The sequence below is a fragment of the Poecilia mexicana genome, unplaced genomic scaffold (assembly GCF_051168715.1).
Source record: "Poecilia mexicana isolate PSO_F unplaced genomic scaffold, ASM5116871v1 scaffold_20, whole genome shotgun sequence".
NCBI classification, from domain to species: Eukaryota; Metazoa; Chordata; class Actinopteri; order Cyprinodontiformes; family Poeciliidae; genus Poecilia; species Poecilia mexicana.
The window spans coordinates 25,496,336-25,508,713 of NW_028263389.1; the positions used below are offsets into that span (position 1 = coordinate 25,496,336).

The following is a 12,378-nucleotide window of genomic DNA, read 5'->3' on the forward strand; positions in this document are numbered from 1 at the left end:
AAACTGAAATATCTAGTCAAATGATACTTGATATGTGTAAATCAGCCAATCCAGGAGTGTCATTCATTTTTGTTGCCACTCATTAACTGGAACCTCAAAAGCAGCAATAAAGAAGACCAAGGATGTTAGCTTCTGTGTAGTGAAAATTATAAGCAGGCTTAGATGGAGTCTCAAGTATCTGCAAATTTCAGCCATTCAAGGGCGGTGATGGTCCTTAAACCCCATAACTAATGGGGGTCCACTGCATCTAAGCAGCTCCAGATGCAGCAGACTGCAACGTTAAACAGGCCCCACTCCAGCAGACTGAGGCGTGGCATAGAGAGAAAACACACTCCACTATTCAGAATTATGACAGCTAATTCCTGATTTAACCTGGAGATTCTGGCCTGGGTAGCACTTTTTCCTTTATAAACGAATGATCATTTGAAAGCTGATTTCTCTATTTACTCAGACCTTCTTTAAATATTAAAATGTTTTTGATGATCTGAAAAATAATGGTGCAGCAAAAAAGCAAAAAGAGGATACACCTGGAATGGGCTAAGCCCTTTTTCACAGTTCGCAGACAGCCATCTGCAGAGCATTTTGCTAAGTTAGCCTCTATAAGCAACTTAGGGAAGCAGCCAACCTAAAAAGAGCATTCTAACATCTCAAAGAAGGTTGTATAAGGATGTTCAGGACCATCTTAGGTACACTTAAACCCTCAAATATTTTAATCTTTTTAAGCGCACTTCCCAACTTATCAGATTTATAGTTCTGCATGAATATACTTGAAAGTATTGTTAAAATTGATCTTATTTTAAAGAATGTAATTCATCCTGTTCACGTCACTGACAGACTAACAGGATTATCAGACAGACCTGTTAGAGCATAAAGATCAAATCAAATCATTAGACACAGTGATATACAACACCTCATGGAAGCTACACACAAAGCAGTAAAACTACATCAAAGAGAATTAAGCTCCAAGTCACTTGCTCACTAATGAAGCACAAGATGTGCTTCATTAGTGAGTTCAGATGTGAGCCAGGGGGTAGCAGCCTAAGTCAGGAGGCCCAGACTTCCCTCTCTCCAATACTTATTACTGCCACTATCCCTATCAGATTCAAGTCAGGCTCTGGCTCCAAAATGTTAATACTTCTTCCATCCAGACTAATACATATATAGGAATATTGTTCTTTTTTCTTTTTTTTTTCCACTCTTCCTAGCTTGTGGAGGTACCCTTTCTGGAACTGGAGAGTTCCGGTCTCCATACTACCCAAATCCCTATCCCCACAACAAAGTCTGTGAGTGGGTCATCAACCAACAAGAGGGCTACGTGGTCACATTGAATTTCCTGTCGTTTGATGTTGAAGGAGGCTCCTGCAGATTTGACTTTGTTGAGGTGAAGTATTTCAGTTGACTTCATCAATTCATTAATACATGACATCAATTTATGACATAAGAGAAATGGGTGCAGAAGTCATCATGGAAATAAATTTGATTCTGTTTCTTCATTGGTGTGTAAATAGGAAAATAACGAGGATGAACAGCTATGTTGTAAGCCACTTCGATTACCATAAGCACATCTTAAATTTACAGTGATCCCTCGTTTTTCATGGGGGTTGCGTTCCCAAAATAACCTGTGTTAAGTGAAATCCACGAAGTTGTTACCTTTATTTTTTACGATTATTACACGGCATAAATAAATACTCTACATTGAAACCAAAGAACTAGACCTGTTTTGAGATCAGCGGATGTTCGTGTGCATCAATCGGGTCTTAATGTGATCTGGAGTCGTGGCATTAAAGCGTCTCCTCCAAGCTGCCCAGAGATTCACAGCTGGATCTACGGCAGAGCGACGGATCTCATCAACCGAGCCTCCGGTCGGGTTTTGTGCTGATTCTGGCCAGTTTTTTTCCAGCAGGCATTCAAAGTTTCAGCTTTCATCTCCTGAATGGCCAATCTGTATTACTTATATTTAAATAGCGTAACTTTATTGGCATACAGGTAGAGAAGAACCGCAGAAACTGTTTAGCCAATCAGGACGCAGAACACAATGCACTGTGAAAAAAACTGCACCAAAAATATTCTGCGAAGCAGCGAGACCGTGAAAGGTGAACCGCGTTATAGCGAGGGTTCACTGTACTCAGGGTTTGCAAGAAAATATGAAATCTCTTTTTCTAAGTTCAAGGCTGTTTTCTAACGTCACAAATGGTCATATGCATATAAGTTAATATCTAGCATTTTGTATAATAAAAGCAGGTGTTATGATGCCCATGTTTCACAGATGACAGTTGGACCTTAACTATTAAACAGCTGGGTAAAGCTGATTCAGTCTTTGTGCTTATTCTGTTAGGTATTGTCTTTGATGAATTTTTAAAATTTTGGAGTTGAAGTTATTGTTCACCGGGTTTCTCCTTTTATGTTACTTTAGTTTCTATCTAGGCTAGTTCTTCTTCATCACAGTTACTTCTTCATCTTTGTAAGTTGCCTCATTCCTGTGTTCTGCTTAATGATCCTATAGTTTTCTTCTGCTGTTCTTCTGTTGTTTTAGCCTGGCCGTTGCCTTCTATATTATTCCACACGACTCTAATCTCGCCTACAGCACAGTCTGGGCTTTTTCCCATTTAAGTAGAATTTAAACCGGGCCAATCAGTGAACAGAAGAAGTTGTGAATGATAATGTGTTGTTTTAGAATTGAAGTCTGCCCGTAGTTTTATAGATGGCAGCGGAGGAAGTGAATTGAAGCCATTCAGTCCATGTTGGCCATGCTTCCAAATATTGAATTAATATGAACAACCACCTCATTTGGATCAGCACTTCTCTTTTTGCAGTGGAGGATGGTTGTTTACCCCGCAGTAAGCAACTATCATAGTGTCAAACTGGTGCATTACATACTTCATGGGCAAACGTGAAGTATGCACTTCATGTTTGCCCATGAACACAGTCCACTCCTCCAGGAAGTAATCGTTTCTCAATATCGAGGGTCCAGACCCTCTGAACAAAGTGAAGCGTAGAACAAGTTAAAAGACTACTGTTGTCTAGCTGTTTACTTTGTAAAAGTGCAAAGAATCATTTTGATAGTTTGATTGTTGTGTTACCATGGCTACAATATGGCGCTATCTGTGAACTCGGTTGGTTCACAAATACATAACAGGAGATAATAGCCAATAATCTGATTTATACACTAAATGTATGTTTAAACACTGTTAGTGATAATGATGTTCTTAGTAGGAAGGCAAGGGGAGATGGAGAAGAGGATATGGGGGGCTAAATCAGATTCTGCCTAATGCGGGGTCCACAACGAATGCGTTTTGCACACCAAAAATGCGTCTCATGCTTCAAGTTGGACACGTGTGCAGATTTATGACCTTTATGCTCCATTCACACCAATGGAATATTTAAAAACATTGTCTGGTCTGATGACTCTCGAGTTCTGCTGAAACATTCGGATGGTAGGGCCAGAATTTGGCGTCAACAGCATGAAAGCACAAATCCATCCTGTCTTGTATCAACGGTTCAGGCTGATGGTGGTGAAAATGGGGGATATTTTCCTGGCACACTTTGGGAGTATTATACCAATTGAGCATCATGTCAATTGGTATAATACTCAGGAATAATACTTACCTGAGTATTATCCCTGACCATGTCTATACCTTTATGACCACAGTGCATCCATCTTCCAGCAGGCTTTATGACACCAGGTCATAAAGCCTGAATCATCTCAGACTGGTTTCTTGAACACAACAAGAAACCACAGATTCCACAGATTCTGGTGAATCTGTGGAGTCACCAGATTGAGATCTGGTGACTCCACAGTCACCAGATCTCAATCCAATAGAGAACCTTTGGGATGTAGTGGAACGGGAGATTTGCATCATGGATGTGCAGCCGACAAATCTACAGCAACTGCTTGATGCTATCTTGTCAATATGGACCAGACTCTCTGAGGAATGTTTCCAGTACCTTGTTGAATCTATGGCACGAAGGATTAAGGCAGTTCTGAAGGCAAAAGAGGGTCCAACTCGGTACTAGCAAGGTGTACCTAATAAAGGAGGCGGTAAGTGTAGACTTTGAATGTAAACCAGAGTTCATGATGCTCAAACTGAACGCTGCATAAGACCCCATATTACCTTAGGCTGGCCCTGCATGAAGAGCTGGAGCCATTCTGCTGTGCATGTCTCTGCTGGATGCCAGGGACCAATGGGAAGATTGAATTTATAAGGCACTATCAGGGACAGACCTGCAGACGAGGCTTTGCTGTTTCGTGACTGTTGAGCCACAGAGGCTGTTTTGGCTGCCTGGGTTTTATGGGGTGGGTTTTTCACATCGCCGCTCTTCATTGTTAGACTGTTGTGCTGGTTAATGTGTTTACAGGTCCACTCGGCTGCCACTGCCGAAATCTGACTGGAGCAGCAGAAGCTAGGTAGAAAAGGCATTTGATATGACGCAGTTTGAGGTATTGTGGCAACACAAAACTAGAGGATGTTGCGAGTTATCGCTTTGGCACAGAGCTGCGTGGATGGTCCACCGCCCACTGGCCCACTAAGTGACCCATCCGGTAGCCCCACATGCCAGGACATCTTGATTTATTTAATTGTGGGATGGACTTGGCATGTGCCTGTTCCCTTCCATTGATTAGCTGATTAAGCTTGAAGCAATATTTCTTTCTTTCAAATACTTTAGATTTTGTAAAAGTTTTCAGATTTATGGTGCCTACATTTGAGGTCTTCCATTGAACACAATAATTACCAGTATATCTATATAAAGACACAAAATACTTTCAGTGTCAACATCACTTTTCTTTGTTTAACCTTTTTCCTTATAATATTTGTAAAGCTTGGGTAAGATCTTTAAAGTAATTTTTGTGTAATGATTATTGCTTTGGTGTTTTTTTTCTGTGAAATGATAATTGCCTAGGTGATGGACAGAAGTCAAAAACTATCTCTCTTTTTAGGTCAGGGATGGACCCTCACCTAGCTCTCCCCTCCTGGGGAAATTTTGTGGTGACGAGATTCCTCCCAGGCTCCAGTCAACACAGAAATCTATGTACATCCAGTTCAGCACAGACTCCTCTGTCAACAACCATGGCTTTGAAGCAGCATATGACTCTGCCATTGAGGGTGGGAGGAATATTTTTTATTTGTCAGAGTCCTAATTGACTATGCTCATTGGTCAGACAAGCAGAAGAAGTATACTGATGTAAACCTAGTTAGTTTCATATCTAAAATACTATTTCCATACAGGAATTTTTCTGGGCACCTTGGTTTCCTCCAATGGGTAAAAGAAGACATGCTTGGCTAACTGGCTAATTGGACTTTATTGACAATTAAGTTAATTTGTACATTATTGCTGTAGTATGTCTCTGTGGTATCCCTAATATGGACTAGTAACCAGCAGTCGACATACTCTACCTAGCTGACTGCTGTGATAGCTCTGTTTGAACTGATATGTGTTGGTTTGTCTTAAAAAGTGACTCATGGGTGCTATGGTGGTGCAGGGATAAACTCTGCAACCCACATATGGATGCTTTAGTCCTTGATGTAACTGTGATGTGTTCAAGTACCAGTCTGATGACCCCTCTCCCATAACCCACATTCTTTTATGACAACTGCTAAATAAAATCCACAAAAGTTTTTTAAAGTTCCTTGTGATGAAATTTCTTCTCATATGTTGACCGACCTAAGGGCAGTTTAGATCAATGAACCTGTGATCCATGTTTTTGTGATGCTGGAGAAAGTTAGAGTAACTGGAGAGAAAACAAGTGCAGAGGGAGGACATGCAAACTCCATGTAAAAAGTCCAGAATGGGATTTGTACCCAAGACAAACAGTGCTAACAACAGTACCAAGCTGTTTTCCAAGACTGTTATGCTTTAAAAAATATGTCATCAAAATTTGGTTCATGGTTCTTCATTTAACATTGCACATTTTAAAGTGGTAGAAGTATGATCTCTACAATGTAACCATTTTATTTCCTGTACCAGGCTGTGGAGATACTTTGACAAGTCCTTCAGGCACCATTACCAGCCCTGGTCACCCAACAAACTATCCACATGGTGCCAATTGTACCTGGTACATTAGTGTTTTACCAGGGAACCTAATTCGGCTGTTGTTTGACTCATTCAACCTGGAGTACCATACTAACTGTAACTATGACTATCTTGAAGTTTATGATGGGACTGGAACAACTGGGAACAAGACTGGCAGGTACAACACATACTCACACATAAAGTGGCATTAAGAAATACGAACATTTTGAAAGAGAAAGTTACACATCAGAGTATAAAAGCACTTCCCAATCCTCACACCTTCCACTTCCCCATAGATGTCCTTTTTACCCCTAGGCTTTTTATTTCTCCATCTCACCTTTACCATTAGACAATGTCAGGATTAGCAAAACTACATTAATTAATTAAAGTGTAAAACATGAAACAAATCAAACCTTATTTGTAACTAAATGAGAATGGCAAACCTGCCACCTTGTCACATGGAATAGTTTTAGTATTTTAAAACTTTTAATGTTACTATTAAAAAGTGAACAAACACACCCACTGTAGTTTGATGTGATGTGAAGAACAGAAAATCTGCCATGGACTCTGAATGAGAGAGCATTGCTAAAAATTCTATCATGGATCAACAGGAACTGTGAAGATTCCAAAACGATCCCCTTAAAGAAGCTTAAGGAGCTTTGTAGATCAAATAAAGACTGTCATCTTTTACAAGCTAATAGTTAACTTAAGTTTTGCTGAAATGCTTGAGTCATGGCATGATGACAACACAACAGTCAGCCTTACCATGACTTTAATGTGTTCTTTCTGTGCAATTTGAGTATTTTCATGAAATTTGTCTCTTTTGTTTCAGTGTTCTTGTAATGACAAGAAACATGGTAAATAGTACTGTAAAAGAGTTCAAATTAACTGTCATGACAGTTTACTCAACAATGTACAGCACAATGTCTGACTTTCTCCCACTGCCCACATCCCCATTGAGAAATAAAACATTTCACATGAACTTTAAGAAAGCAGAGTTAAATTGAGGCATTGGTAAAAGCTGACTTGTATGTAACACTTCACCTTCAGTCTCAAGGATGAAGTATGAAAACATGTTTTTTTTTTTTTAGAAAATAGATATCCATTTGTTACAGAGGTGGTGAACCAGTTTAGCATTAAGAGCCAAATAAAGCTAATCATGACTGTAAAGGGCTATACAACAATTTCAAGATTACCATAGCTTTATACATTGTTTGCTGAAGCAGCTTTTTTCTTAGTCTCTAAGGCTTCAGTGGGACACCTGACAATGTTCATTTTTGAATAAGTGTCTTTAAATTTGGTTTGTACTCTGTTATAGCTACTCAAACCAACTCTTTCACATTTGTCAGTGAAAACAAGACAATGTTTTGTTAAGTGCAGTAAAAATTCATTCATTCAGACAGAAAATTGAGCTCCATCTGCCAAACTGGTGGATGTGGAAGTGTCTCATGCTGTCCATCGTTTTTGAAACATGAAGGACAATTTACTGGCATGGCTCAGATTTGTACCTATTTCAGGGTATTGTGGCGACCTCTACCATTTGCATATTTTACACTGTAGTTTAACCAATATTTTTGGTGTAACAAACCAAGATCACCCTCGCCCCCTTTTAGCCCTCTTTTAAAACTTCCTGGATTCAGTTCAGTGTGAATTAATATTCAAGCATTGATACAAATTAAACCGTACTTAAAGGTTTAACACAGCGCGTTAAACTCTCGCAGTGTCTCTGTTTCTTTCTGATTTCTCTCACTTTTGTTCTGTTTTTTTTTCTGCAGTAGAAAAATAATTCCATATTTAAAATCCATGAACTTGCCACTCTGCGCGTAACCGCGATGCACAGCATTGATTGTGTTCATGTGATCAGAACCGGTTTGCTTTTCCCTTTAGTGGCACCAGAACCTGCTGCGCAAACTCTGACATTTATTTACAAGCAGCTGCTCTGCTTCACAGCACCGACGTGAAATACAGAGACCTGTTGAGGAAAGCTGCTACCATGGAAACAGATTTTACTCCTAAATGATTCAGCTTCCATCTCTCCGCCTTTCCTACAGCTACTGCAGACTTCTATCAGTGCTGCCTTCAATGAGTGTGGGAAATTTCACTATCAAAGAGCCGCACATGATCCGTCGAAGAGCCGCATGTTCGCCACCCCTGATCTCTTCCATTACCCATTTTTTCCCATCATTACTCTTTTTTACCAGTTCGGCTAGTTTTTCACGAATTAATAATTTTCCATAAGCGCTTCACAGTTCTGAAATTTTAAAGTGACTTTGCCAGAAATGTCTTATAACCTGCGGCCGCATTTACTACAGTAAAATTCTTTCAACCACAACTGCTGGTATTTTATCGTAAATAGAGACTTTTTTGTCTTTACACTGTGTAGATTTTAGCTTCTGGTTGTTCCAAAACAGTTTTCATTGTGTGTGAATAAATGTACAGTATATTAATAATACTTATTATTATCAGTTACTATTAATAATATATCATGATATTAATAATAAGGTGTATTTTGTGTTTAAACTATTAAAATTGACAGTTATAAGAATTTGTATTAGTGGTTTCAATAATTCATGGATTTTAGCTCCTCTCAGAATATGCCTGGTGACTGAAAGTTGAAGCATTTTCTGTAGCAACTATCATGTTGTCTTTTGCCATGTGTACAGGTACTGTGGGCGCTCAGTACCTCCATCTATAACAAGTGCTGACAACCAAATGACCCTTCTGTTTGTGACTGATTCGAGTTTATCGGGGGAAGGGTTCTCTGCCAGTTATGTGTCCATCAATGCTAGTACAGGTAAAGTCTGCCAAAAGACTGAAATGTTTCGTACTCAGTTTGTCAAAAACAATTGATAGGCAATAAAAGTAAAGTTTTTACTGCAGCTTAATCGGAGAAAATCTTTTCTCATATTCATCCATGAAGTGTCTGGTTATGGACATAACTGTCAATTCTCCAAGAATGCAGTGCAAGAATCAGAAGACTGTTAATATTAACTAGTGTTTTTAAATAGCAACTTTTTTCAACCCTCAACAATATGACACACGTTTGTGTTGGGAATCTTGACTTTGCTGTCCTTACTTAATGCTCTCATTTAGTATGATTTGGACTAATTCAGGTGACTGGTTTCATACATTGACCAGATATTTATTTATAGAATTGTTATTTATTTCTTTTTAGACTGTGGTGAGAGCTTTACCTCTCCAACTGGAACCTTCACCTCTCCAAGCTATCCTAACAGCTATCCCAACAGCCGAGACTGCACCTTCAAGATCATTGTTGAGCTCAACATGCAGATTCTGTTGAACTTCACCAGCTTTGAGTTGGAGGGCACTCCTCCTTTTTGCAGCTTTGACTTTGTGGAAATCAGGTATGAAATGAAGTACAGTAATAGACTATAGACTGAATCCAATCTCCTTGTGTTCTTCCTGTCTGTTGGTTCTTACTACCACTGCAGAATGGGACACCTTACCCAGAAGCTCATTTGACCAGACTAATCTTAATTGTGACCATACATCACATGCAAACTAAACAGCTTTACGCCACTCTTCATCTCAGTCTATTATATAAAAGACCCAGTAGTCTATTTATAGTGGCTACAATAGTCCTCCCAAAATCTTCACTTTTCTTTTATCACAAATAGCAAGATTCAGTGAAAAATGACTTTAAACAGCATGAATCCAACCAAATAATAATGCATGCTTAAGATCCTAGGAATGAAAAATCTGTTTAGTCTTAGAAATTAAAAATGGTAATTATTTCATCACGTCATCTTCATTTCACAATGCAGGTGTTTAAAATTTCAACAGGATGGAAAAGATGTATATTAAGAAAAACATTGCAAGGTATATTTAGCATATTTATATCTAAACACAACAAATGAAATCTGTTGAATTTACAGGGATGGGGGCTATGAGACGTCTCCCCTGATTGGTAAGTTCTGTGGCAGTCAGAGACCTCCAGTTGTGGTGTCACATAGCAATCGTTTATGGATTAGATTCCACTCTGATCCCTCAATCACAAGTCATGGATTCGTTGCACACTGGGATGGAACACAGACAGGTACATGCTTATTATATTCCTTATCTGTTTCTTTCATCTACACTGTGAGGCTTAGATCACAAAAGTACGGAGATTCAGTTATAGCCAAACACCAAACTATTTTGTCTCGTTTAGTCCAACAGCATCAAAACTTCAGTTTCATGTTTCAGTTGTAGCTATTTTTTTATTGACTGAGAATCTACAGCACTGAAAACTTAGAAAAAGGACCACTAATCAGATTCTGTCAGAGATGATGACAAAGATGAAGAAATATTACTGAGACAACCTTATGCCAAAGCTCTCTGATGATGAGTTATATCTTTACAGCACAAGGAATTTATTGCCTCATATTTAAATAAAAGATACACTATTCTGACATCTTGCATAAAGATGAAGCACCTATGAAAGTTCTCAGATTTTTTTTAACTGTATTACAGTTACATGCTTTACTTTGTTTTCATAAAGGTTGTGGAGGAACATTGACAACTGCCTCTGGAGGATTGTCTTCTCCCAATTATCCTTTACCGTATCATCCCAATGCTGAGTGCTACTGGAACATTAGGACCAGTCAGGGCAGCCAGGTCCAACTGTCTTTTTCAGGTTTCCACCTGGAATCCAGCTCATCCTGTTCTTATGATTACCTCGCTGTGAGTAGTGTCTCTCAACAGGTTCTAAAATAGCTAATTTACATAAGAGTACCTGATACATGCCTGATATTTTAGAAAGTGCAGGATACACTAAGTGTGGTTTTAATGTAGGAATATTATTAGCTATTAAACATATTTGGCACTTATCCTCATGTAAATGGCTCTGATTCTAGACACATGCTAAAGCAAATCATATTTATCAAATGAGAAATCATATATCATCATATCTATAGTATATCTAATCCCTGCAACACCAGCTTTTCTGTTCAGGTAGAATTCACTTCAACAGACCAGCTGACTGTACTGACAGTAGAAATGATTTAAAGTAATTGGAAGAATTTAGTCTCTAGTAATATTGAAAATAAGTGAAAACCTACAATTAAACTCATGTTATCATTGTACTTTAAAGTCTCAACAGGGAAGTAAATCATTATACTTTCATCTTACTGCAGTGTTCAAAAATGTAGAAAATGTCTGAATCTGAGATCTATATACAGAACTGTAGAAGCACATTGCTAAGCACAGTTATTTCAGTAAGCAAGGCTTATTGCAATGACCTTATTTAATTCAGCAACAAACTACTTTCATTTGACTGCTCAGAATGCTTAGCAGAAACCCCATGTTTCTGTCCCATGCAAGTATGACATCAATGACACTTAATTTTTCCCCACTCAAAGCAGTGCATTAAACATTCTTGCCATGTTATCCATCTTAACTTTCTTAATAGCATTTTGATGTCATTTGTTTTTAGGTACATGATGGAAACAGCAGCACTGCTCCAGAACTGGCCAAGTTGTGTGGCACTGAGCTACCAAGGCCGATCAACTCTTCCAGCAATCAACTGTACATCAAACTCCGCACAGATAGCAGTGTGAACACTGGCGGCTTCATTGCATTTTATAACACCAGTATGCAAAAAACTATTTATTAGAAATTATATTTTTTGCATAAATAGAAACGTTACCAGAATAGATTAAAATAGATATTTTAAATCTATTAAATAATTTTTTTTCTAGCTTGTCAGTAAAATACACAAAAGCAAAAATATAAAAAATACATCTGAATCAAAGTAGTTTTGCAGTGTACTTTAGTTTGCATTACTGTGTCTGTTTTCAGAGTGTCACAACATAATTATCTCACATCAACACCAAGGAGTAATCGAGTCGCTGAACTTTCCTAACAACTACCCAGGAAACAGTCTGTGCAGCTGGACCGTCCAGGCTAGCAGTGGGAACACGATTAACTACACCTTCACCTCATTTCAGTTAGAAGACACTTACAACTGTAACTTCGACTACATAAAGGTACAAATATACACACAATTTTACCATATTTTTTACAACGACATCTAAAACATTTGTAGTAACATTGATGTGGGACTGCTTTTTTCCCCTCATTTTCTTTTTACCCATAACTACTCTTGCCTGTATCTCTTACTTTTGAATAAATCAAATTAGACAATCGAAAGTGGTTTTACACATCAGTGAGCAACTCTCTGCTCTGGTTCAACTGGGACTGCTGGTGTGGGGATGACCTGGGGACGGTGTCTTGGAGCAGGGCAGGACCCTGGCTGGCAGCTATTGGTTCTCAAAGATGTTGTGCATGAGACCTGGTAACAGGAAGCCAAACTTCCTGTCCGCAGAGAGAGAAGCATTGCATTTTATAACACAGAAGCCACTTAGCACA

At 38.7% G+C, this 12,378-nt stretch overlaps 1 protein-coding gene across 1 annotated transcript in view; it reads left to right on the top strand.

Annotated features, from left to right (window-relative positions):
• The window catches only part of cubn (cubilin (intrinsic factor-cobalamin receptor)), a 109,531-nt gene that overhangs the window by 26,211 nt on the left and 70,942 nt on the right, over window positions 1-12,378 (top strand). Inside the window, exons 19-27 of the mRNA XM_088001177.1 lie at window positions 1,206-1,381; window positions 4,937-5,102; window positions 5,965-6,187; window positions 8,673-8,803; window positions 9,185-9,374; window positions 9,906-10,066; window positions 10,511-10,692; window positions 11,444-11,600; window positions 11,809-11,996. Coding sequence (XP_087857303.1) covers window positions 1,206-1,381; window positions 4,937-5,102; window positions 5,965-6,187; window positions 8,673-8,803; window positions 9,185-9,374; window positions 9,906-10,066; window positions 10,511-10,692; window positions 11,444-11,600; window positions 11,809-11,996 — 1,574 coding nt within the window. The remainder of the gene's footprint in view (window positions 1-1,205; window positions 1,382-4,936; window positions 5,103-5,964; window positions 6,188-8,672; window positions 8,804-9,184; window positions 9,375-9,905; window positions 10,067-10,510; window positions 10,693-11,443; window positions 11,601-11,808; window positions 11,997-12,378) is intronic.